The 23,213-nt window shown below is 37.4% G+C and overlaps 1 protein-coding gene across 2 annotated transcripts in view; it reads left to right on the top strand.

Moving 5' to 3' along the window:
* The window catches only part of LOC145768401 (ras-related protein Rab-14-like), a 31,156-nt gene extending 10,695 nt beyond the window's left edge, over nucleotides 1-20,461 (top strand). The window contains exons 7-14 of one of the 2 annotated variants that reach the window (XM_082579895.1): nucleotides 11,948-12,020; nucleotides 12,591-12,644; nucleotides 12,938-13,052; nucleotides 13,977-14,106; nucleotides 15,045-15,163; nucleotides 16,580-16,648; nucleotides 17,080-17,195; nucleotides 17,733-20,461. In XM_082579895.1, coding sequence (XP_082436021.1) covers nucleotides 11,948-12,020; nucleotides 12,591-12,644; nucleotides 12,938-13,052; nucleotides 13,977-14,106; nucleotides 15,045-15,163; nucleotides 16,580-16,648; nucleotides 17,080-17,188 — 669 coding nt within the window. In that variant the 3' untranslated portion in view covers nucleotides 17,189-17,195; nucleotides 17,733-20,461. The remainder of the gene's footprint in view (nucleotides 1-11,947; nucleotides 12,021-12,590; nucleotides 12,645-12,937; nucleotides 13,053-13,976; nucleotides 14,107-15,044; nucleotides 15,164-16,579; nucleotides 16,649-17,079; nucleotides 17,196-17,732) is intronic. The other variant, XM_082579886.1, reaches the window with a different exon arrangement.
* Nucleotides 20,462-23,213: the final 2,752 nt, after the last annotated feature.

Below are 23,213 nucleotides of genomic sequence, written 5' to 3'. Positions count from 1 at the left end.
CCATTCCATAGGCCTACGCTGCCAAGGCTCGGGATCGAGCCATTAATTTCTCTTCGTGACGTTATCTGGTCCGCAGAAAGTTTTATCTTAACTTGTCATTACATTTTAAGGCTAAAAATACGTTTAGAATGCACCAAATTAAAAAAAAGAATGGGAGAAGTCCTCCAGAACCCTGGCTGTTTTTCTCATCTTCAGTAAATAGGCTACATGCCGATGATGCCGTTCCCCCTTTTAAAATTCATCACCTGCCACTACATGTTAGTTATATTAAGTGTTAGGCCTAAAGCATAATATGGTTCTTAATAGAAATAGATTACATTTTCAAACATGTAGCTTTCATGGCTCTCTTACCTAAAAAAGTTTCCAATCCCTGCAGCCTATTAAAGCACACACCCCGAAAGCCAAACCAGCGACGATTGATCTTAAGTGGAGCGCGTAACTACTGAGCCAACGGGAACAATAAGGAAGTTAATATAAAAAAAGTCCGTATTCGATAATCTCTAGCTCGAAAAAAATAACAACAAGTTTAAGGGAACACTGTGGTGTAAATCTGTGGTGCGATAGCTTATTAACCAATCAAGGAATGGGCGAAATACGTGTCTATCATCGCTGTCCATATTTGCTACACTTGGCTGGTGACCAAAAATTTAGTAGACATTGCTTTCGAGCATGGAGTGAAAGAGAAATTGTAGGTCTACGTACAGGGCCGGATTTAGCTGATGGGGGGCCTGGGGAACTTTTAGATCGGGGGGGGGGGGGCGCGCCTAAGGCGCGAAAATCCACTTCTTTGTTACAGTAGGCTAGCATTAATCCAGCACTGCACTGCACAGCATTTTGCAGAAACTTCAAAGGCTGAAAGAAAAGATAATAATAACATAAAATCACATCATTTCCACGTAGGGGGGCCTCGGGGCATCTGCACCTTCTGTCCCACCTAAATCCCGGCCTCTCTGTGGTTAGTGCGCAAATCAACACAATTGGCTAAAACTGATATTGAGCTTACGTCAACAAATTGAAAATGATGTAATGAAGCTTGTTTGTTTAATCACGTGATAATTGTCTGTTTTGAGACTAAACAGAGTTGCCAATGTTTCTTTTTTGAACAAAATACAATATGCATTTCTCAATCTTGTTTTTTTGTTGTCATACTTGATTTTGGTAACTTTCAAGTTAACTTCACAGTTATTAGTTTGTTTATTGCAAGCAAACTTCAACCTTATTTTCTTTAAAGTCAACAAATGCGGTGCAATCAAAAAGGGTAATAGATTACAATTTTGGTAAAGACGTGACTTTCTTCAACCATAAACAGATAAAACCAAGCAAAATTCGTTACTTGAAAAGGGCTAACATGTGTATGGCCGAAAACGTTCGTAGATAGTTTATGTTCAGTTTAAAATATTATGTTAAATGCCGTGTGGTTGCTTGGTTTCATCTGTTTATGGTAATAGATTAGGCTAAAAATTGATAAATGAAATAATGTAAGCTTTAGTGGCTTCGCGAGCTTTTGTGGTTGCAGAATAGGTAATAAATCAAAGGTAATTCTTTTGACTCTTTCTACTCATGTATCATTTCACGTTTAAAATTATCTTTGTGATATTTTTGAAAGTTTACTATGTTTAGTTTGTTCCAATTTTTGCCAAAACAATGCCCGTAATTGAAATACTTTTAGATTAGCGAGTTTACCGCACATAAATTTCAGAAAAAAAAAACATTGCTTCTGTCTGCAAAAACAATATATCGTTTACCTTTTTTTCATTGCTTTGTTTTGACTGTTTGTTTTTTGGATTTTGTGACTGTGCCAGTCACAGACATATACTTGTCCCACATAAGCCATTATTCAAGCATGTTTTAAACTTTTTAATTTTTTAGAACGTTGGAAAATCAATTACTGTAGCTTGTGCTATCTGGTTTGTTTCATACGCGTCATTTACGAAAGGTAAATGAGAGGATATGAATTTTATATGTGTGATTTTTGCGATTTTGTACGAACTCATTCTTATTTACTGTTTTATGTCATTATCTTATTTAATGTATATTTGGTTTTCTGCGTATTGTTGTTATCTGGCAACTTTGTGTGAAAACTTATTTTAGCAATTCAGCTTTTAAGTTTTAAGCTCAGTTAGTCAGTTGCAGAACATTTGAGTTCAAGTCAACAGTAAATTGAATGGTTTAAGGAAGTTTTTTTTTTGTTAGACGTGGAAGTGCAATTTCTATGTAGATCGTTGTAAAAGGTTTTTGATCTCATGTTTGGTGAGATTATATTTTGAAGGCAAACTAATATTTTTGGTAGCTTAAAGGTTTTGCAACTTTTTGTTTAGGCTATATTTCATTTCCACAATATTGTTTCTTCTGCATTCTGAGTCTGACACAGAAACATGAATTGAATTAATGAGACTATATTTTGAAGGCAAACTAAAAGCTTCGAAATTCATCATCGGCGTATGAGCAGATCTTTCCAGGCTAGATTAGGGGACAGGATATCATCACCCACTCAGCAGTCCCATCGTCCAGGACTCTCAGACCATGCGCACCATGTGGAGGCCGTTGGGTTATGCAGTGGTGGATGACATGGTCTGCAGCCTGTTCAGTGGCACCACACTACACTCGCATTCTGATGAAGGAGCCAGGCCCCACTTGTGCATGTCCGAATGAAAGCGGCCGACGCCAGTTCGCAGCTGGGTTTTTTTTTTCGCTGAGATATTTCGGTCATTTGTCCGAAATGACTTGAAAAAATTCAGTCAATTTTATTTATTTCGGTCATTTTTAGTCATTTTTGGTCATGGCTATATATTTTTTCGGACATGTGGTTCGTCCAGTGTTCCACACTTGAACCAAGTTCTTCTGCGTTCTTAAGCAGTTGTTGTGCGGCGGCACAAAGGAGTGTCTTGATTTCAGCCGCTGCTTTATAGGTGCTTGTCGCTTGAATGATGCATGAAGGGAATGGTCGGGTAACCCTTGACAGGTCACTCACATATCGTCGGCACTTGGAGTCACTGCATAAAAGATTATCTACAACACTGATTTCCAAACTGTGTGCCGCGGCACACTAGTGTGCCGCCATTCTCGAGTGTGCCACGAATTTTTTTGGAATTTTGGAAAAGAACTGTAGGAATATTTAAAATAAGGCATGCAGACATGCATATGCGACTTAACCCTATCTCAGTACGAGCTGTTTTCGTACGCGGAAAGTATGCCACGGGCTATCTTAGCCCCGTGCTAATTAATCACTAATAACGGGAGCTATGAAAATCACAGAGCCAAAATATTTTACAAGATAATAGTCACGGGTATTAAGCGCATACGAATTAAATTTTTTCCAACAAATTCATTGAAATAAAGTGTTTGAAATGAAAAATCGTCAAGAAGTCAGTTTTCATTCTAATTTCCAGAAAATAGCTTCAAATTTTACGTAAGTGTGCCGCGAGCGTTTTATAATTATCTTAGTGTGCCACAAGCTGAAAAAGTTTGGGAACCACTGATCTACATTCTACACACATCGCACTTTTGAGGCAATTGGCAGGTTCCGGCTTGGTAGTTGGTGCCAAAACTCTTCATACAACTACCCTAGCCCTTGTTCATTCTACCGCTGAGGGCTGTCTTTAAATGTAGCAAACCTAGCAAACGTAGCAAACCTAGCAAACCTCGCAAATCACAAGGTTGCCAGATGGTATTTTTTTTAATTGTATTTTTTTTATTTCTTGGCGTTTTATTTATCGAGTGCATTTTTTTTAAAACCCTTTTGATTATGTTATTTGTTCAATGTTGATGTCTTATTTTTATCAGTAAAAAGATATCAAAATCTCTGCTTTGTTGGTTATGGTTAGTTTTGATATAAATACGTTTGAAGCAATGCCTTTGCGATCAACATTTGTGAGATGTTGAAACTTGAAAGGTAATATTAACGCAATTTATATTTGGTAGTCAGTCATTCGAGAATCAGTACTTAATCCCTTAGACCATGGTTGGGTGAGTTCACTAATCAGTGGTTCTCTAAAAACCGGGCTGCAGACGATAAATAAAACTTAACTTTTGCAGGTGACCGTAGTTCCTGGGCTACGCCGTGTGACACAAAAGGAAGAAGTTCCTAATGACAAGTTTTTGTGTGTGTTTAGAATGTAAGGAATATTTTGTAAACGAAACCGGTTTTTCCAAAAGTTTTGGTCATTTGAAGTGTGTTTAAAATGCTTATATGCTTTGGCTCCTTTTTGGGCTACGGTACTTGCAAAAAAAATTGGTTTGAAACGTGTTTTTAGCTGGGTAATTTTGTGGAATCTGGCAACTTTACAAAGTTTGCTTCTTTAAATATAGCCAACCTAGCAAACCTCGCAAATCTTGAGAAAGGTTTCTACAATTGATGGCCGATGAGGTTTTCAACTGTTCATAGTTTGCACCAAATAGATAGGCCTAGACTACAGACAACCTTATCATTACTTGCTGCTAGTCTAAATCTATCATCTTTAGGGAGACTATGAAAACCTATTGCGGTAGGCTTTCAAATGCAGAAACCTTCTCAAGCTTTGCGAGGAATTCGGAGTTCGCGACATTTAAAGACGCCCGCTGAGAAAACCTCATAACACAAAAAATATTTTCCCGTAATTGTACAAATGTACAAACCTTGTGAGGTTTGCTAGGTTTGCTACATTTAAAGAAGCAAACCTTGCAGAGTTGCCAGATTCCACAAAATTACCCAACCAAAACACGTTTCAAACCAATCCCAAAAACAAACCATTTTTTTGCAAGTAGCCCAAAAAAGAGCCAAAGCATATAGGTATTTTAAACACACTTCAAATGACCAAACCTTGGAAAAACCGGTTTCGTTCACAAAATATCCTTTACTTTCTAAACACACACAAAAACTTGTCATTAGGCACTTATTCGTTTTGTGTCACACTGCGTAGCCCAGGGCTGGAAGTACGGTCGTCTGCAAAAGTTAAGTTTTATTTATCGTCTGCAGCCCGGTTTTTAGAAAACCAGTAATTAGTGAACTCACCCAACCATGGTCTAACTAAGGGATGGAGTACTGATTCCCGAATGTCTGACTACCAAATATTGCGTTAATATTAACTTGCAATAGGTTATCTCACAAATGTTGATCGCAAAGGCATTGCTTTAAATGTATTTATATCGAAACTAACCATACCCAACAAAGCAGAGATTTTGATATCTTTTTATAGATGAGAATAGAACTTCTGCAACATCAACACTAAACAAGTAACTTGTTCAAAAGGGTTTTAAAAAACATGCACCCGATAAATAAAAAGCCAAGAAATTTAAAAGAATACAATAAAAAATACCATCTGGCAACCTTGTGGTTTGCGAGGTTTGCTACGTTTGCTAGGTTTGCGACGTCTGCAACATCAACACTAAACAAGTAACTTGTTCAAAAGGGTTTTAAAAAACATGCACCCGATAAATAAAAAGCCAAGAAATTTAAAAGAATACAATAAAAAATACCATCTGGCAACCTTGTGGTTTGCTAGGTTTGCTACGTTTGCTAGGTTTGCGAGGTTTGCTACATTTAAAGACGGCCCCGCTGAGCATTGTGCTCCAGTCTGGTATCGTAGTTCTCACACCCACCACATTGATACCGCCATTAACGACGTACTGCATACGGTACTGTGACTGGATGCCTGCGTCTCACGTCGACAGACTACCTACCCATCCTAGCAGGCATCCAATTCGATGAGCTACGCCGTTGTTCCAGACGGTTGTTCGCCTGGTCAAACGTCATGTAGAAACCGTTCGGGTCTACTGAATATTACGTCATGGAAATTCCTAAAACATGAGCCAAAATTGCACCATCGTCCGTAAGACCTGTGTCAAACCTGTTGAAACCGGTTTAAACATGAAATGTTGCGTCGCGCTACTGCTGGCGTGCCTTTGAGTTATCACAAATTTTTCTGATTCATTCTCGAAGTTGTTTGTTTGAAGTCGGTCGCACATTTAACTGGTTTATTTGGTGCTTGCTAGCTGGACAAATTCTCCGTCTTTTATCCAAGTAATCTGTATCGTAGTGACAGTTTTAGAGGTGTATCGCGTTGCACCCCATTTCGATAGCCGCGGGCTAATTTTACAGAAATACACTGTTTGAAAAGAAGTTCAAGTGTGTGTTTCTTCGGTCATTATATACAGACGAACGGATTCGGGAACTTTAAGTTAAAATTTTCCCACGAAGAGATTATGGTTTACCGCTGTGACCAGCCGTAAAGGAGCCGAGATTTCTCTCGCTCGCCGTGCTCTGGACTTCGAAATTAAAATGCCTTTAACTGGCCTTAAACCAACACTTCAAAGGATTGTGCCAGCAAAATATGGTAGGATAGACTAATCTTTGAAGTCTCAAATACATGTAGAGACTTAACTTGTGACAAAAAGAAAATATAAGCTTGCAACTTTTCCTTTGGTCTGCCAATAATGATGTAAAAACTAAAAGAAGTTTAATCAATGATAAACAGATAAAACCAAGCTACCACACGGCATTTAACATAATATATTAAACTAAACATAAACTACGAATGTTTTTGGCCATACACATCTTAGCTCTTTTCAAGTAACGAAAAATAATAACTGATTTTCATCTACATTGAAATAAATAACTGATCTACACAATAAATTTAAAGCGAAGTGCATAAGAATGAAACGGCAAAGCAGAGGAGAAAGGCACATCACATGGCGGTTAATTCCGCGAGGCAAACACGCATCATATGATGAATTAAGAAACGACGTTAAGCAAATAAGAAGCACCTGCAGCAAACAACTGCGTATTTCGTTTTCAATTCATTGTGTAGATCAGTTATTTATTTCAATGTAAATGTAAAATCAGTTATTATTTTTCGTTACTTGAAAAGGGCTAACATGTGTATTAGGGCGGTCCTTATTTGGGGCTAAAAAAATTTTTTTATAATTTTTCAAGTCTCACCCCCCAAAAAGGTTCCATTTACCACAAAAAACCCTGTGTGAAAATTTTTTTGAAAAATATTAACGTTTAGAGGTTCCTCGAGGCCTCTGAAAATTTCACGTTTTTATGCATGTATGTCATACCTCTGTAATCTTGGTTTTGCCATGCGGATTTGAAATGCACAAGTGTTAGGGCTTGTTTTCATCAGCATGCCATAAATAATAACCCAGTTTGGTATACCAAAGACAAAAGTTCTTTTTTGCGATCTTGATGATAAATATCATTCATAAAAAAATGATAATGTTCACATGTTTGAAAGTGATGAAGCATATTTAATTGCTTTGAAATATTGCGCAACAAACAGTGTAAAGCAATAGCTGTAAGTGAGCTTTTAGTTGCAATAACAATACACGCTGAATAGATATATATTGGATTTGTGATTCATGCAATATTGCGGTCATGTTAAAACAAACTTGCTAAATGCAAATGAATAGTCATTGGGTTAATGGTTATAATGGTCAACGCCTCAAAAATGGTAAAATATCACATCAAAGCCTTTTTAAGTGGTTCATAAATGCATTTTTGATGTTGTGAAACGACTTGAAGAAGGTACTGCAACTGTTCCTCATCCTTAGTGAGTCGCCCAGAAAAGTTTTGGATAAGTGCTATAGCTCTTTCTGCATGATCATTGGTCACAGCTAAAGATTTACATAGTTCTCGAGCAGTCTGATTATTATTGTAACTGTCTCCGCCGCCAGTGTAGCCAAATCGTTTGGCATCCGCTGGCTTCGATCAGTCTTTCAACAAGGTTGATAGGATCTCCATTCTGTTTTGTCCTTTGCGATGTTTTGCAATCGATGGAGATGTGGTGTGCTGAGCAGGGATCCCAGGCCAGCTTTTCTGATGTCAGATCTCAGCAGTTGTAATAAATTGGTACGGTGACGTCCGGTTCGGCCTTGGTACTTTTTGCTGCCAATTATTGCAAATTCAAGGGCTTTCTGAGGAGGTGAGTCCTGGTGAAGTCTCAGAATGTGTCCAAACATGTTCCATCTCATGGTGGAGATCTTGCAAGACAATGGTTCACTGTTGCATATTTTGTAGAGATTTTTGTTCGAGATAAGACTGTTTGGCCAAGTATGACCAGTTATGACACAGTCTGATAAGCACTGTTTTCTTCCCACTCCGACACAGGAAGATGGAGAAAAGAATCTGGAAGGCTTAATTTTTTGAACAACAACTTTGTGTTTGTACTGGCAAATGAAGATAGTGTCTTAGTTTTTAAGCTGTCAAGTGTCATGGTGACTCTTTTGTTGGGTGCTTCCAAATTTTCTTCTCCAATTCTCATCACTTCCACTATTTCTTCTTTGATGTTTGCTGCAACATCATCATCAAACAGAGAAAGGACAACAAGCTCTTCTGAAAGATACCACAGATGACGACCCATCTTTTCAGTTGTTTTGCTTCAGAGATACCTTTGTTAACAGTTTTATAAGCTTCCAATTCTTTATATAAGGACAAATCATTGTTGGGAGCTTTTATAGCCAAAGGAGCTGTTATCCACGCCTTGATATAGATACGTGTAAAAAAACACACGTAGGTCACAGAGACCGTTTTGCTCACGGCACGTCAGGTGAAACTGACTTCAAAATAACCACGCCTTAAAGGTGTATATCACTTTCATCATCCACCGTGCATGATGGCTTGCACCAGGTGCTTTAAAATTAGCTTGCCCCAGTGTAGTATCTCCAAGAAAAAGCAATAAAATGTCCATTAGTTCACGATAATCATCACGAGGTTGGTTTTCCTTGGCCAATACTACATGAATGAACTGAATTCATCTGCAGCTTCTTCATCAGTGGAAGAATCTTCATAATTCTCTTGAGCTATGTACTCCCACTGCTCCTTAAATATGACCGAGCTAGATGGTACTTCCCGCGGACATCACATGCTGTGACGGCGGACATGTCACCAATTTCGAGGCCTGCTATTGTGTCTTCTAATAATACAACTGTGTTTTGTGAAAATTGTGCAATACACATTTATGTCGTAGAGTGGAACAATTATGTCTTGTGATTGCTGTTAAAATAGTGTGATTAAGAGTGCTTTCAGGTGTTTTCATGTCTGCACAAAGTTGTTTAGAGGGGTTTCAAAAAGTTTATTTCATATGTATACCGTATCACACCCCCTATACATAGTGTATGGGGAAATTTCAAGGGCCTTGAGGAACCTCTAAACATTAATATTTTTCAAAAATATTTCACACAGGGTGTTTTTATCCAAAATGGAACCTTTTGGGAGGGTGAGACCTAAAAATTTCAAAAGTCAAAAAATAAGGACCACCCTAATGTGTATGGCCGAAAACGTTCGTAGTTTATGTTCAGTTTGATATATTATGTTAAATGCCGTGTGGTTGCTTGGTTTGTCTGTTTATGGTTGAAGAAAGTTACCTCTTTACAAAAATTGTATTTAATCAATGCATTTAAAGGTTTCTTAAAGAAGCAGACTATAGGCCTGCATGCATGACGTACCGTCAACTGGGGCAACTTTGTTCACCGGGGTGACTTTGATCTGGATAGGGTGACTTTGATCAGACACTGTTTTAGCCCATGTAATCGCCAATTTGAGTAACTGGACTTCACTCAAACTCCAATTGTTTTGCTTTCACTGAAAGCTACTCAAACTGAAAGCTAAAACAGTGTCTGATCAAAGTCACCCCATCCAGATCAAAGTCACCTAGTGTTAGGATGCAAGACTTACTTTTGTTTTTGTTTGTTCATACTGTGTCTATTTGTTTTTTATTTGTTCTTTAGTAACGGTACTGTGTTACCTGCAACAGGCTAGGGTGGCACCTGACATACATGACCTTACAGGTCTTTCATTGCCATTCTGTTGTGTTGATAGACACTCAATTTGGATGTACTTCTTGTTTGTTTATCGCCAACACAACAATAAACTGAATTAACTTATCATTATTCAAGGTGAAAAAGCACCACTGCAAGCACCACTGCACCATTATTATTAATAAGACATCCATCAGACTCAATCCTGTTTTACAAAATATGTAAGCCTATACAAAAGATCATAGTTAAATGGGTAAGAATGCACCACTCAATATTGTAAGTTTCGGTGAGTCCGATCCCTTAACGGGGGATTTTTTTCAGTTTTTTTTTAATTTTTGGATACCGTAGCCTAATTATTATTGCCGTTTTAGGGTTAGGGGTTAGAGGTTAGGAACTCACCGAATAGTAGCAGACCCTATAGACAGGCTAGCGCAGCTGGAGACCTCTACTGCTTTCAATAAAGTGGCTATATCAAAAGTGCTATTATGATCATCATTAAGTTCCCTCTTCTCGTCAAAGTTGAAGGCAATGAAATGCCATGTTTCTCTATTATGAATGCTATACATGAGGTGTTTCATGAAAAATTTTGAATTCCATGTGCTGTACATCTCATCGACGACTTCACATTGAATTATTACAGTTTCATGACAAAACAATGTGTTTACTGTGTAGGTGACTAGGTGCCATGCAACAAGTTTGAATTTTTGTTAAGCGGCAATCAAACATCTGCAATTGAGTTCTAGTAAAACTGACATTGAACCTTTGTAGTTGTTTATCGATGGCCTAGTCATTTCATTAAAAACATATATATATGTATAATTGTATATATTATACTGTATTTGATATTGTAAACGACATGTTTTCTTTTATTCAGATTTCATATTTATTGATTTTTATTCTATTTTTAATAATTTTTTTGGCAAACATTATTAACAACTGAGTGCAGATCAATTTCTACTTGGAAATATTTGTTATCATTCACATGTAAGTTATATTTTGGATGTTTCTTAAGTTTTTGTAGTTTGTCATGTGTTGCGTTGACGTAATCTAAGCCAGGGTTTCCCAAACTGTGGTCTGCGATGACTGCACAGGTGGTTTGTGGCGATATGACAAGAAATTAAAAAGCCACACATACTACGTTGTACGGTACGTACCCTGTCAAAGATAATTGCCGCAAACAAACAGCATTCATAAAGAAACTCAACATAATGGAAAACAAGGATAAATGATAATGTTGTGCATATTATGTTTCCTGTTCTGTGTGACTACTTTACGAACAAACCCTTAATTAATTCCGTACACAGTTACTTTTCTCTGATGTTACACAACATTTGGAATTGATTTCTGTACATTTCAAGGAGTAGCATACTTTTTAAAAGAGACATATGACAGTTTTGATTGGATTTTAAACCATTTTGTTGTTACAAAGATCGATCTGTCGGGACGCTAAAAAGATTGAACTTTAATGCTTAGTTTCAATCAAACAGCTATTGCCTCTTTCTGGTTGAGTGCTGTGGAGGAATACCCATTGCTATCACAAAAGGCAACTAAAATTTTATAGCCTTTTGCCACGACCTACATATGTGTGAGACAGCATTTTCAGCTCTTACCAACATGAAGACAAAATACAGGTTCACACATTTTGTGGACCCTGACTTACGAGTTTGCCTTTCACAAATAACTTCAAGAATTGATGACTTATGCATTATGCAATCCCATCCATCCCATTGATGTTGTCAGTTTTTTAAATAAACGAAATTTGGTTTTATTCAGTTGTACCTTTGTATTGGGGGTCCTCGAATAAATATTTACAAAATAAACAAATAATGGTCTGTGGCCCAAAAAAGTTTAGGAAACCCTGATCTAAGCAATATGATTTGAAACAATGGTTCTCTAACTTGGATGTCAGCAGATGTGGATCTGGCTTGATGGCGGCTTTCCAGTAGTTTTCATGTATATACTCCTATTTTAAACATTGACCTCCACAAGGTTTCCTTTTTGGAGTGGTCGATGTCTGTAGGTCCAAGGTTGTAATGCATTCAATTTAACTTTGTGCTAACCCACTGCTTCAGTTATTGTAACTAATATTGCACTGTTTCGCGACTGCTCGCTGTTCTAGTGAGTGCTCAGCCTTGTGCTGATAGCCGGAAAGAACGCCCCTTTTTTCTCATAATATTGTACTTATTGACATGGTTATTTTTTGTATTTTTAGTGTTGCATTCATCCATTCAAGATGGCAGCAGGTCCATACAATTATTCTTACATATTCAAATATATTATAATAGGTAAGTTTTTGTGAAGAAAGATAAGATTTTACCACAGCAAATCAGTAGTTTTTTTAAGTTTTATGTCTATTTAATTTTGAAGCAATTGCTGCAAGGGAAGAATTGGCCCCCTCACTAATGGGCCAAGGCTGTGGAGTCGGAGTTGGTCAAAAGGATTTTGGCATGTTCAAAAAAGGCTGACTCTGGCTTGATACAAAACAATGAAATGTTTGTTTGCAATCTATTTTCAAAATATTACTTCTTGTCCGTATTGTGTTTTTAATTTCAGGATTATAATATATTTCAATTGCATTGTTTTGTAGTGTTTGTAGAAATAGAGGTGTTTGTTTTTGTATGATTTTGTAAAAGTTGTCATTTCGATTACAACTTAAGTGAAATTAAATTTTTTAAATAAGAAAAAAAGCACACTTTAGAAAAATCTGGCAACACTGAAGTCGGCCAGTTATAAACCCAAAAGTCGGAGTCATATAATTTTTCCTCCACACTCCACAGCCCCGCTAGTGGGAGCAAAACCGAATTTGGATGATGATGATGATTGTCCTTACTTAAATAATGTTTATATTTTGACAGGTGACATGGGTGTAGGGAAGTCTTGCCTCTTGCATCAATTTACAGAAAAGAAGTGTGAGTTTTTGTATGAAAAAGCAATATGTTTAAAAGCAGGTTTAAGCATGCTGACAGGCTAAGCAATTAAGCAATTGTCTTGAATATATCTGGTTATTTAGAAAGATTTTAAATTAACCTTGTGACAACAACATTCCTATATTATTCATCCTTCATGATTTTGCTGTCTGGTTTTCCATTGTCACAATCCGGTACCGTACTTACATTTCTGTCATAGTTTTATCATGCATGGTAAATGAAAACCTGGTTAGAACCATTTATATAGTGGTGTTAACCTAAGTCTTCTTGTGCAGTCATGGCTGATTGCCCACACACGATTGGCGTTGAATTCGGAACAAGAATTATTGAAGTCTCCGGACAAAAAATTAAGTTACAGATCTGGGACACAGCTGGACAAGAACGGTTTCGGTTTGTATGAATTTTAGACTCGGCATTTCAAATTGTCAAGATATTTTATCTTGTATTTATATATTTAAGCTTTAATTAATATTTCCATGACTCTGCGAAAACATAAGTTATTGTTTTTATATGGAAGTTTACATTCTGTCAATTCACATTATTGTTAATTCTTGCTACAATCGGCTGCCGAGTAACATATGGCAGTTTACATGTTTTTTTCTCGGCAGTCGAGTGTAGCAGGAAGTCAGGTAGTGAGTAGTCAGGTAGTGCTGACGCCAGGAAGATCGCTCCTTTTCAACAGTTTACATGTTGTTCAATGTTTTCAAGGGGTTTTCACCACCACAACAAGTATAAGACTGGGCCGCTCATACTATTGTTGCATCTTTGTGCTTCGTACTTTTCTTGTGTGCGTGCACCACAGCACATTTGTTGTTGTCAGTTAATCTGGTATTGATGTATGACATTATTTTCCGATGTTTGCAAGCTGTATTACTTTTGAATAGCTTCATGGCAATAAATATATAGGCCTATATATACAGTACTGCATTAGTTGGTTGAGGCCAGTGTCAAGCAATTTAAGTGGGTTGCGATAGTATTTACTAGTTGAACCATAGAGAAATAAAACATAGTAACTTTAGCGGGTTTAGCATACTTTATTTCACACAAAATATAACATAATTAAATAAAATAAACTCAAACGTTTTCGACACGTACGTGTGTCCTCATCAGGAATTAAATCTGCAATACATAAAATGAAAAATCGTAAGATAAATTTGACCATGCACTGTAACTATAACGACACTCTGGACTGTAAGCACAAACTGAACAAATGATACGAGAATGATTGCGAGTAAATTATGCGGTGGGAAACAGCCTGAAACTCCTACAATTACACATTTTTACACATGCTACAGCATATTATATTTACTTTAGAGCTGTCACTAGAAGCTATTACCGAGGGGCCGCCGGCGCACTAATGGTTTATGATATCACACGACGAAGCACGTACAACCATCTGAGCAGCTGGTTAACTGACGCGAGGAATCTGACTAACCCAAATACAGTGAGTGCATTTAATAGGACTCACAACTGTGTTGCTATGAATCACATATGTTTTTGTCCTGCTTTCGAAGAACTTCGTATTGCTGCTGCTAGATCACTATGAATTTCTTACTTTGCAAGGAATACAAAGCATGCAAAAGGCGAAGAAACTCGTTTGAAACGGATTTTTTTGCCTTGATTCAGAAATGCTTATTTCAGCATACTAACATAGAATAAGAAATTGCATGGTATCTGTATCGTAAATCCACAATTGTCAGCTTTTTCTCGTGGATTTAATTACTTGTTAGGTATATATTCCCCTTTTGTTAAAGGTTTGTAACCCATCTGTTATAACTTATGTATGCTTAATTGCTTTTTTTATTTCAACAAAAGTACCAACTAGGCCTACTATTCCTCCAAAAGATTTAGTTTTGTCTTATATACGAAAAACGGAGGAAACATTTTCGACTGTCGTGGAGTTCTCATTTGTTTTGTATTTATGTGTTTTGTTTAGCGACGAAGTACTTCTAAAACAAAACCGGTATTACGTTGTTTTCTAAAATAAACCATGGCTTTAAGTTCATCTTTAAGCTATCGCTGTGACAATCGAAAGATATATATATTCATATTTGATCCAAAATCGGATAATGGAGTCTACTTTTCACAACCATGTCCAATACTTTGCATCACGATAATAATGCGGAATGGCCCGATTCGGTGAGTCCGATTCGGTGAGTCCGATTCGGTTAGTCCAATTCGGTGAGTCTGATTCGGTGAGTCCGATCCCTTAGCGGGGGATTTTTTCAATTTTTTTTTAAATTATCAGGTACCGTAGCCTAATTATCATTGCCGTTTTAGGGTTAGGGGTTAGGAGTTAGGGTTAGGGGTTAGAAGTTAGGAACTCACCGAATCAGACTCACCGAATAGTAGACCCATAATAATGCGATGTAATGTTTCCAGGTAATCTTTTTGATTGGAAATAAAGGAGATTTGGAGGCCCAACGTGACGTCACATATGAAGAAGCAAAGCAATTTGCAGACGAAAATGGTCTTCTGTTCTTGGAAGCAAGCGCTAAAACGTAAATAAATTGCCATACATATATACATGCATCTTTAGGGTTTTGAGTGGTATGAGCCCACGTCACACCTAGGCGTCACCACTCAGGGATTTGTTCATTAGGATTTCCACTTCCAGGCTACTACTACTACTACTACAGTATCATAGCCGATGAAGAAAATAGTTCTGGCACCATTCCTAGGTTTTCTTGGACGTGTGGGATGGTGCACTGTCTTGTTGGAATGTGAATGGCTTCTTTTTGAAGTGTTTCTTAGCCTCTGCAAGGGCAGGAATCAAAATTGTCTCAATGTACGAATTGGTGTTAACTTTAGCGCCTTGTGGAACAAAAATGAGGGGAGACTTCCAGGTTTTGGAGACAGCGGCCCACACCATGACAGCAGGCGGTTTCTGGCGCCTGAAAACTTTTTTCATGGAGTCAGGAATGTTTGCAGAAGACTTAGCAAGGATACGATTATTTTGTCCGTTACACATTGCTTCGACACTGAACAATTTTTCATCTGAGAAAATGATCTCTTCCGTGTCCATACCTGACTTCATTTTGTTCAGAAGAATCTTAGTTCGAGCGTGTCTCTTCTTTTTGGAGGTCTGTGAGGTGTTGGCAAGTTTGCATTTTGATGGGGGACATCTTCAGATCGGTTTTAACAATCTTTCTGATCGTCTTTTCATTCACATTCATTTCGCGAGCCATTTTCCTCATGGATCTCTTGGGATATCGAGCATCCGCTGCCCAGATCTGCTGTTGTGAGCAAACCAAGGTAGTTGAACTTGAAAGAAGACACTTGTTCAATTGTACTGTCTCCCTGGTAAAGTGTGAAGTGGGGTTCAGGACTATGTTTGGAGATAACCATGCATTTTGTGTTTTTGTCGTTAATTTGGATTCCATAGTTAGCGCTGTTGTCAAAAGTTTCGTTAAATATTGATTATATATAGACCATTGTAGAACTTCTAGTTTATGGCCTACCTAAGATTTACCTAAGATTTCCATCATTGTTAAATTTCCTTGTGAGCACTCAAACGAACCATAGGATTTCAATTTAGAAAGCTTTGCTCCAACATAGATCTATGTTTTTGTTGAGAATTTAAGGTCACGAGAGAGAGTGAGAAGAGGAAACGACCCATTGTTTTAATGCATTGTATCTGGATAGTTAAAATAACTCCCTTCTGTTTTTTGTATACGCTATGCAATATGCATATTGCCAGAGACAAAGTTTTGAACGCTTCAGTTCTATTCAGTCTGTCTACTAACTGTAACTTGCAAGTCGTAGTCTTCTATGTGTGAGGTTGCAAATCGAGAAAAAGTGCCTTCTAAACAACACAAAGTGAGATTAGATTTATCGTGCATAGACTAAATATTACATTATTTCTATCTTATTAAATCTGTATTAAGTTATTGATTGCTAGTCCCATTTTGTTGCAGTGGTGATAATGTTGAAGATGTATTCCTTGAAACTGCGAAGAAGATCTACCAAAACATTCAAGATGGAAGGTGAATGAATTTATTGAGTATACCTTCAGTCAAAAAATTTCCAACAAACCATGTCCTTACCCCTTTCGAATTGCGGCCAACTAGTTTTAAGGCCGTTTTGTTACTTCGAAATTAGTGTGTAATCATAGCTTTAAGGTACCGACTGCTGCTGCACATCAACTTACAAACATTGTAGGAGTTTCAGGAGCAAACGTTTACAATTCTTAGTCATTCTTAACCTATTTACTACACGTGTTCATAACTTTAGTCAACTTTGCACTTCTAAAGATAAAACCAACGTTGTTTATAAAGCGTTTGATAAACTTTTGCTGTTGAGTTTTAAGCATTCTTTTTTTTCAACAAACAGTGAAATGTTACGTCAGGAGGAAGGATTCAAAGAACTAGTGCAAGGTTATCATCAGACTTCAATAAATTCTCTTCTTTTTTATCAGCTTGGATTTAAACGCAGCGGAGTCAGGCGTGCAGCACAAGCCCTCCGGCCAACGAGGGACACAAATAACCAACGACCAACCTCCAAAAGAGGGGAATTGCTCTTGTTGAAAGTTTGGTGCTCGCTAAAGCTTTTACGTTTTTTTTTTTCATTTTTGCATCAATCTAGCGTCTCTGAGCGTTGAATCAATGTAAGATCCATAAAATAGTTGCTGGGCTGCCTAAGGAAAGATGAAATCTCGTCTCAGGTCTAACAATTTCATTGCCTTCCCCCCCCCCCCCCGAATTAAAATAAAACATAGCAAATTTGTGACTGGGTTTTCTGAATTGTGTTTTACTTTTTCCGTGGCTAATTTTTTTCTTTGCTTGTATAAATTGTGCACACACAATTATCATTTCAAAATTACCAAAACAACTTGTGTTCCATAAACTGCAACCATTTTATTAAACTATTCATGATTATTTCCCAAACGCTTCTAGTTTAAGCATTATATACTTGTATTGGCGATATTGTTAATTTAGCGCAATGCATTAAGTATTGTTGGAGAAAGAACGACAACTTTCGGTTTTCATCCATGGTCCTTATCATTTTCATCGAGTTTATATTTTTAAATTAACACCAAATTGCTCTTTTTATCTTTGCTTTATGTTGTAGGAGGAAAGATAAAAGTTAAGAGAACGGCACAATGCACAAGTGAATATAACATCTTGTTATTGATTGGCAGAGGGGCTTTCAACTAAAAACAGAAGAACTGTTGTTGTGTAAACAAAGTATTACTGCGGAAACCTCTGCAAGATTTCCAAACCGACTGTACGAGTGTAAAAACGCATTAAACTAAAGTTATATTTTAAATATAGATCGCCAAAAGTCGTTGTTACCTATAACTGCTTCACAGCAGAGGCAGTGTACCGATTAGCAACAACCTGCAAAAAGTAATCTCTGATTAAACTTTTTGCTGACGCAATCATCGCATGAATTTATTCAAGTAAAAACTTAAAACTATTATTTTATTTGAAGAAATGCATACGTGCTGTTTACAATACTAACGTTGTCGTTAGCTTTGAAACTTTGTCTATCCTGGTGTCCGTATATTTTAAATACCGACCAGTAGAATTCAAGCTACATTGAAAACGAATTTCTGAGTTATAAGATCTTCGCAGTGAGATGAATTTTCAGATGAAAAATCTGAACTTTTAACTTGCATCCTGCACCACCTTTCCTCGATCATCGCATCTCATTATTATGAGATTCGTCCCCCACCCTGCTCAATGATGCAACAAATCTACTGCGGAATCTATTTGGACAATAATTCATGACCGAAGCATGGCGAGCAATGGATCGAAGCTTTCGGCGCTCACAATTTGTACTGGTCAACTTGGAACGGCTCGGTTTTTTTGTACGTTCCTTCGCAACTCTTACTGTGCAATGTCGGTTTACGTGTTTGAAGTACGATTTTTTTTTAGAATGGAGAGCTATTCTAAGTTGTTAAAACATACGTACCTTGATGCAATCGCATCGTATTTCTGTTCGCATACCTTAGTCTTTGTCACAAGATAATTAGATTTCACTCTTGGCTAAAGGATGCCAGGATGTGTCAAACGTTAAAACAACGTTAATTAACATTTCTGTGTCACCTTTTCCCGTGGCTACCATCGCAGAAGATTGGCATCCTAGCTATTACATGGGTTATATCGTTTTGTTTTCATTGAAATTTAGGCGATATTGATTTTAGAAAACGTTAAAAAATCACCTTTTTGTGCAACACAATTGTTACTTTGATGTGTTTTGATGTCGCGTATTTCGGTGTGTCATAAGTTACCCATTCACTTAACAGAAAACAAGACTGGCTTCAATTGCCATTTGAAACACCGACATGAAAATAACATCTCAATTTAAGAATGGCGCCTTCATCTTTGCCAGTGTGACAAGCTTCTATTTTCAGATTATACGTACAATTTTATTGAATCGATTTTACTTGCGAACGGTTAACTTCAAGGTTATCCATTCTCAGCGTTTACTAGAACCTCTTTTCATCAAAAAAGAAAACACGGTAACTTTATAAACTTATAAAAACGATCCTAACAATTGTCTTAGGAAAAATATACCACTTTCATGATGTTCAAAGTAACTCCAATGAAAATATAATTGAATATGAATTGCAGTTTTATCACCCACTGCAATACAGGGTGCTTCGAAAGTCTTGAGCACATTTCAATTCGTAATATCTGTTAGACTGTGGTTGGCAGTAAAATTTTAATGTTAATAGTTTTCGAGATTTTAATGCCAAAACGTGACCAAGACTTTTGGAACAACTTGTATTGTGATACAAAATACTTGGCATTTCTGACTTTGAAATCGTCCGGCTTCGTTTGTGGCTAAATGCGCCCTGAACGTGGAAGCCGTGGCTTCTTCCCTTTTGTAGATTGTCACTGCACCCCGTTTATTTGCGATTGCTTTCGGGTACTTAACCTCTAGTTAAAAGGTATAAATTTTACCTTTGGGGTAAAATACTAAAATTTAAGTTAGTTTAATTAAAATTTAAGTAAGTAAAATTTCCCAGATCAAATCTTACACCTTGGGGTAAAATTTATATATCAAGAAGGTAAATTCGCTAAAGACGAAAATAGACTTCGTAATAAATGTGCAAAATCTTGGCCGAAAAAAAGCTGAGGGGGCTGAATTAATCAATCGGCGATTGATAAACGTAAGGGTGATAACCTCTGTTTTGATTAACCCACCTTGGGTACACTCAATTGATAGAGCACCCAGTGAGTCGTTTCCGATGCGCTGTTCTTAATAGACGAATTCTTATTAATTGATATAGTGTAGTTATTATTACTGTTGCCCGCTACATGTCATTAACTGTTATTGTCGCTTCATCGAATGACGTATACGATGATTTATACAATTGTGATGTGTATTAACAATAACATGCCGTCATCATACGATTGGAAATCTTGAGTTGATGTTCAGTTCGTTTTTATTTCAGACCATCACAACGCAAACAATGTATGCCAAACATAGCAGAGGTCCACAAAAAGGTAGAAGCAACTGAAACTTGCTAAGGCAGCATCTTCATGGTGAAACATGGATACTACCGTTGTTAACTTGATCGCTCTACAAAAACAGAAATCGCTTTCCGAAACTACATTATTTTGCAAGTCAAATTCTAATGATTGCAAATCGCAGCTCGATGAGGTTTTGCAGCAGAAAATAACAACTTCGTTAAATTTCCACGTCTGGACGATGTAGTAAGTAGGCTAAAGGGCGTTTCATTAAGACGGATCGATAAAAAACAGTAAATAAAACAATGATAAATGGGTAAATTTTATTGATTTCTTTGTAGAATTATGTTATTTGGCACATGACAATTATGTGTAAAAAATAAAAACAGTAAATAAAACAATTTTTATCTCATCCTTCCGCTGTTCAATTGTTGTCGGTTTGTTGGCATAGACCTTACTCTTAAGGTAACCACAAAGGAAGAAATCCAGAGGCGTCAAATCGCACGATTTTGCTGGGCTGGCCAATTTACTTCGCTGTTTCGAGAGATGATGCGACCTGGGAACCGAGAGTAACACCATTGCGTGCTCGTTTATGCCGTTCAGCTGAAAACATTGCTGCAGTGCGCGAGAATGTGGCCGAGAGTCCAGGCACCTCTATTCGCCATCGCGCGCAGAAGTTGAACCTCTTCGCAACCACGTTGCATCGAATTTTGACGAAAGATTTATCTCTACACGCTTACAAAATTCAATTGACACAAGAACTCAAGCCTGCTGACCATTTGAAGCGTCGTACGTTCGCCGATTGAGCGCACGAGCAAAGAAAAATCGATGAGGATTTTTCACAAAAATCATCTTTAGTGATGAAGCCTATTTCCATAAATTCCATTGATTCCATAAAGAAATCAATAAAATTTACCCATTAACATTGTTTTATTTACTTTTTTTTATTTTTCACACATAATATGTCATGTGCCAAATAACATAATTCCGTAAGGAAATCAATAAAAGTTACCCATTATCATTGTTTTATTTACTGTTTTTATCGATCCGTCTTAATGAAACGCCCTTTAGTTCCGATACAGCAATTAATGGCAAAGTTCCAAAAGTTCAGAGGCTTTAAGCTAGTATTTAATGAGCATTTGCAGAAGTTGCAAAATTTATTTCAAAACTACTTTCTTGAATAAACATAATATCCAACTTGGATACATCAACCATTTGCTTATGATACTACAACAGCAGATATAAACAGTCCATACTTAGATCACATTATCGAGCTTCAAGAAAGCGAGATGCAGAAAAGAAACTTAATACAACAAATCTTCAATCGTTTTGGTGCCAACAAATGGAAAGTTATCCTCTTATTACAAAAGTTGCCTTTGAAGTTCTCATGCTATTCGTAACCACTTATTTATGCGAGCATGCATTTTTCTGGTGGATGTTTAAGCAAAGAAAAAACAAAGAAGCAACTGAAACTTGCAAAGGCAGCATCTTCATGGTGAAACATGGCTACTACCGTTGTTGACTTGATCGCTCGACTAAGACATAAATCGCTTTCTGAAACTACAGTATTTTGCAAGTCTACATCTAATGATTGCAAATCGTAGCTCGATGAGGTTTTGCTGACTTTGTTTCGTGGTATCACTGTATTTTGCATATCAAGAAACAGCGAGATCAGATAACAAGAGGTCAACTCGGGGGTGCACGCATGTGCAAAGCTCTCCGTTCAGCGTCACCTAAAAGCGGAAACTTCCCTGTCAATCTCGGTGAACCTGCCTGCGTCAGTGGTTCAGAGCCTCTACAATAAAGGGAAATTGCCAGGATAAAGCGTCCGAGGAAGCTTCCTTCGTCTTATGAAAATTACTCTTCCACAATTGTCGTTCAAAAATATTTATAAAGTATCCCAGATTATTTTTCTTTCAGTGAAGAGTTTTTTGACTTTGCAATAAGTAGGCTATGGTAAAGAAGCAACAGTTACTTTTACTTAACTTGCAGCTTTAAATGGCAACAAAATTTGCTTATAGTGGTATAAATTACTCTGTAAGGGAACGTTCAAATATTACGTAACGCCTTCGAGGGGGAGGGAGGGGTTTATGCAAAGCGTTACGTTAGCGTCACATCGGGGGGGAGGGGGTTCAAGCAAAACGTTACGTAACGCTTTACAGTACGGAATGGTAGTTTTTTGTGCTGAATTCGTAGTGAAAAAGCGTTACATGGGGGAGGGGGGGATTGAAAAAAGCGTTACATGGGGGAGGGGGGGTCAAAAATTCGGAAAAAAAGCGTTACGTAATATTTGAACGTTCCCTAAGTGCCTAAAACTGGCTGGTTTTCCACCACAGTTATGAAACTTTCTGAGAAAAGTTTATTGTCACATGACAGTGAGGAATATTAATGCTAAAGAGTTTTAGAAAAAAAATAGCGGGGGTGGCTCATAGGATAACCATAGTTGTAGCTTGTAGGTCCAAGATTTTTGTTACATATCTGTAATACTTCTTCTTGCGTATGAGGCGGTAGCAGTCACGCATTCCATCCGAGCACTGCAGCCATTGAACTGTGTTACTATCAAGCGTTGTAACATTGTCATATCCATTTTGGAATCCATAAATGGGGCAGTCATAAACAGTAGCGTTGACAGGGGGATCCAAGAAGTACTTTTAGACCCGGGCCCGAAATAGTTTTATGGGCCTGGAACAGTTTTAATAGTTCCGGAAACATGGAGAAACCACAGCGTATTCTTTGAACATACAGCAGTGCGTTTTTGTAAATATCTTAATTTGAGGCCAAAGAATCTCATTGGTACCGAGCCCAAATATATATCTTTTCAACTGCCCTGGTGATGAATGATGTGTTGTGAGGTTTGGAAAATTGATCCACAAAAACGCGATGACGATTTGACAAGACCCCATTGAAACATATTACAAGTAAAATATATCTGCGATCAGGGGCTCCTTGACAGGGGCGCCGGAACGATTTTTGACTGGGGGGGCAAGATTACGAAAAAAGGGCACTTTTGTTTACTAAAAGGCCAATTTTGTTTCAAGTTTTGATATAAAATATAGCGATAATGATAATCCGGTATACAAAGAAGGGCACCATGCTATGTTATAATGATGTAACCTACTGTCAAGCCAGC

Source organism: Aplidium turbinatum, chromosome 1, assembly GCF_918807975.1.
Source record: "Aplidium turbinatum chromosome 1, kaAplTurb1.1, whole genome shotgun sequence".
NCBI lineage: Eukaryota > Metazoa > Chordata > Ascidiacea > Aplousobranchia > Polyclinidae > Aplidium > Aplidium turbinatum.
Note: the sequence above shows the minus strand (reverse complement) of the source record. Positions and strands in the feature narration are given on the sequence as shown.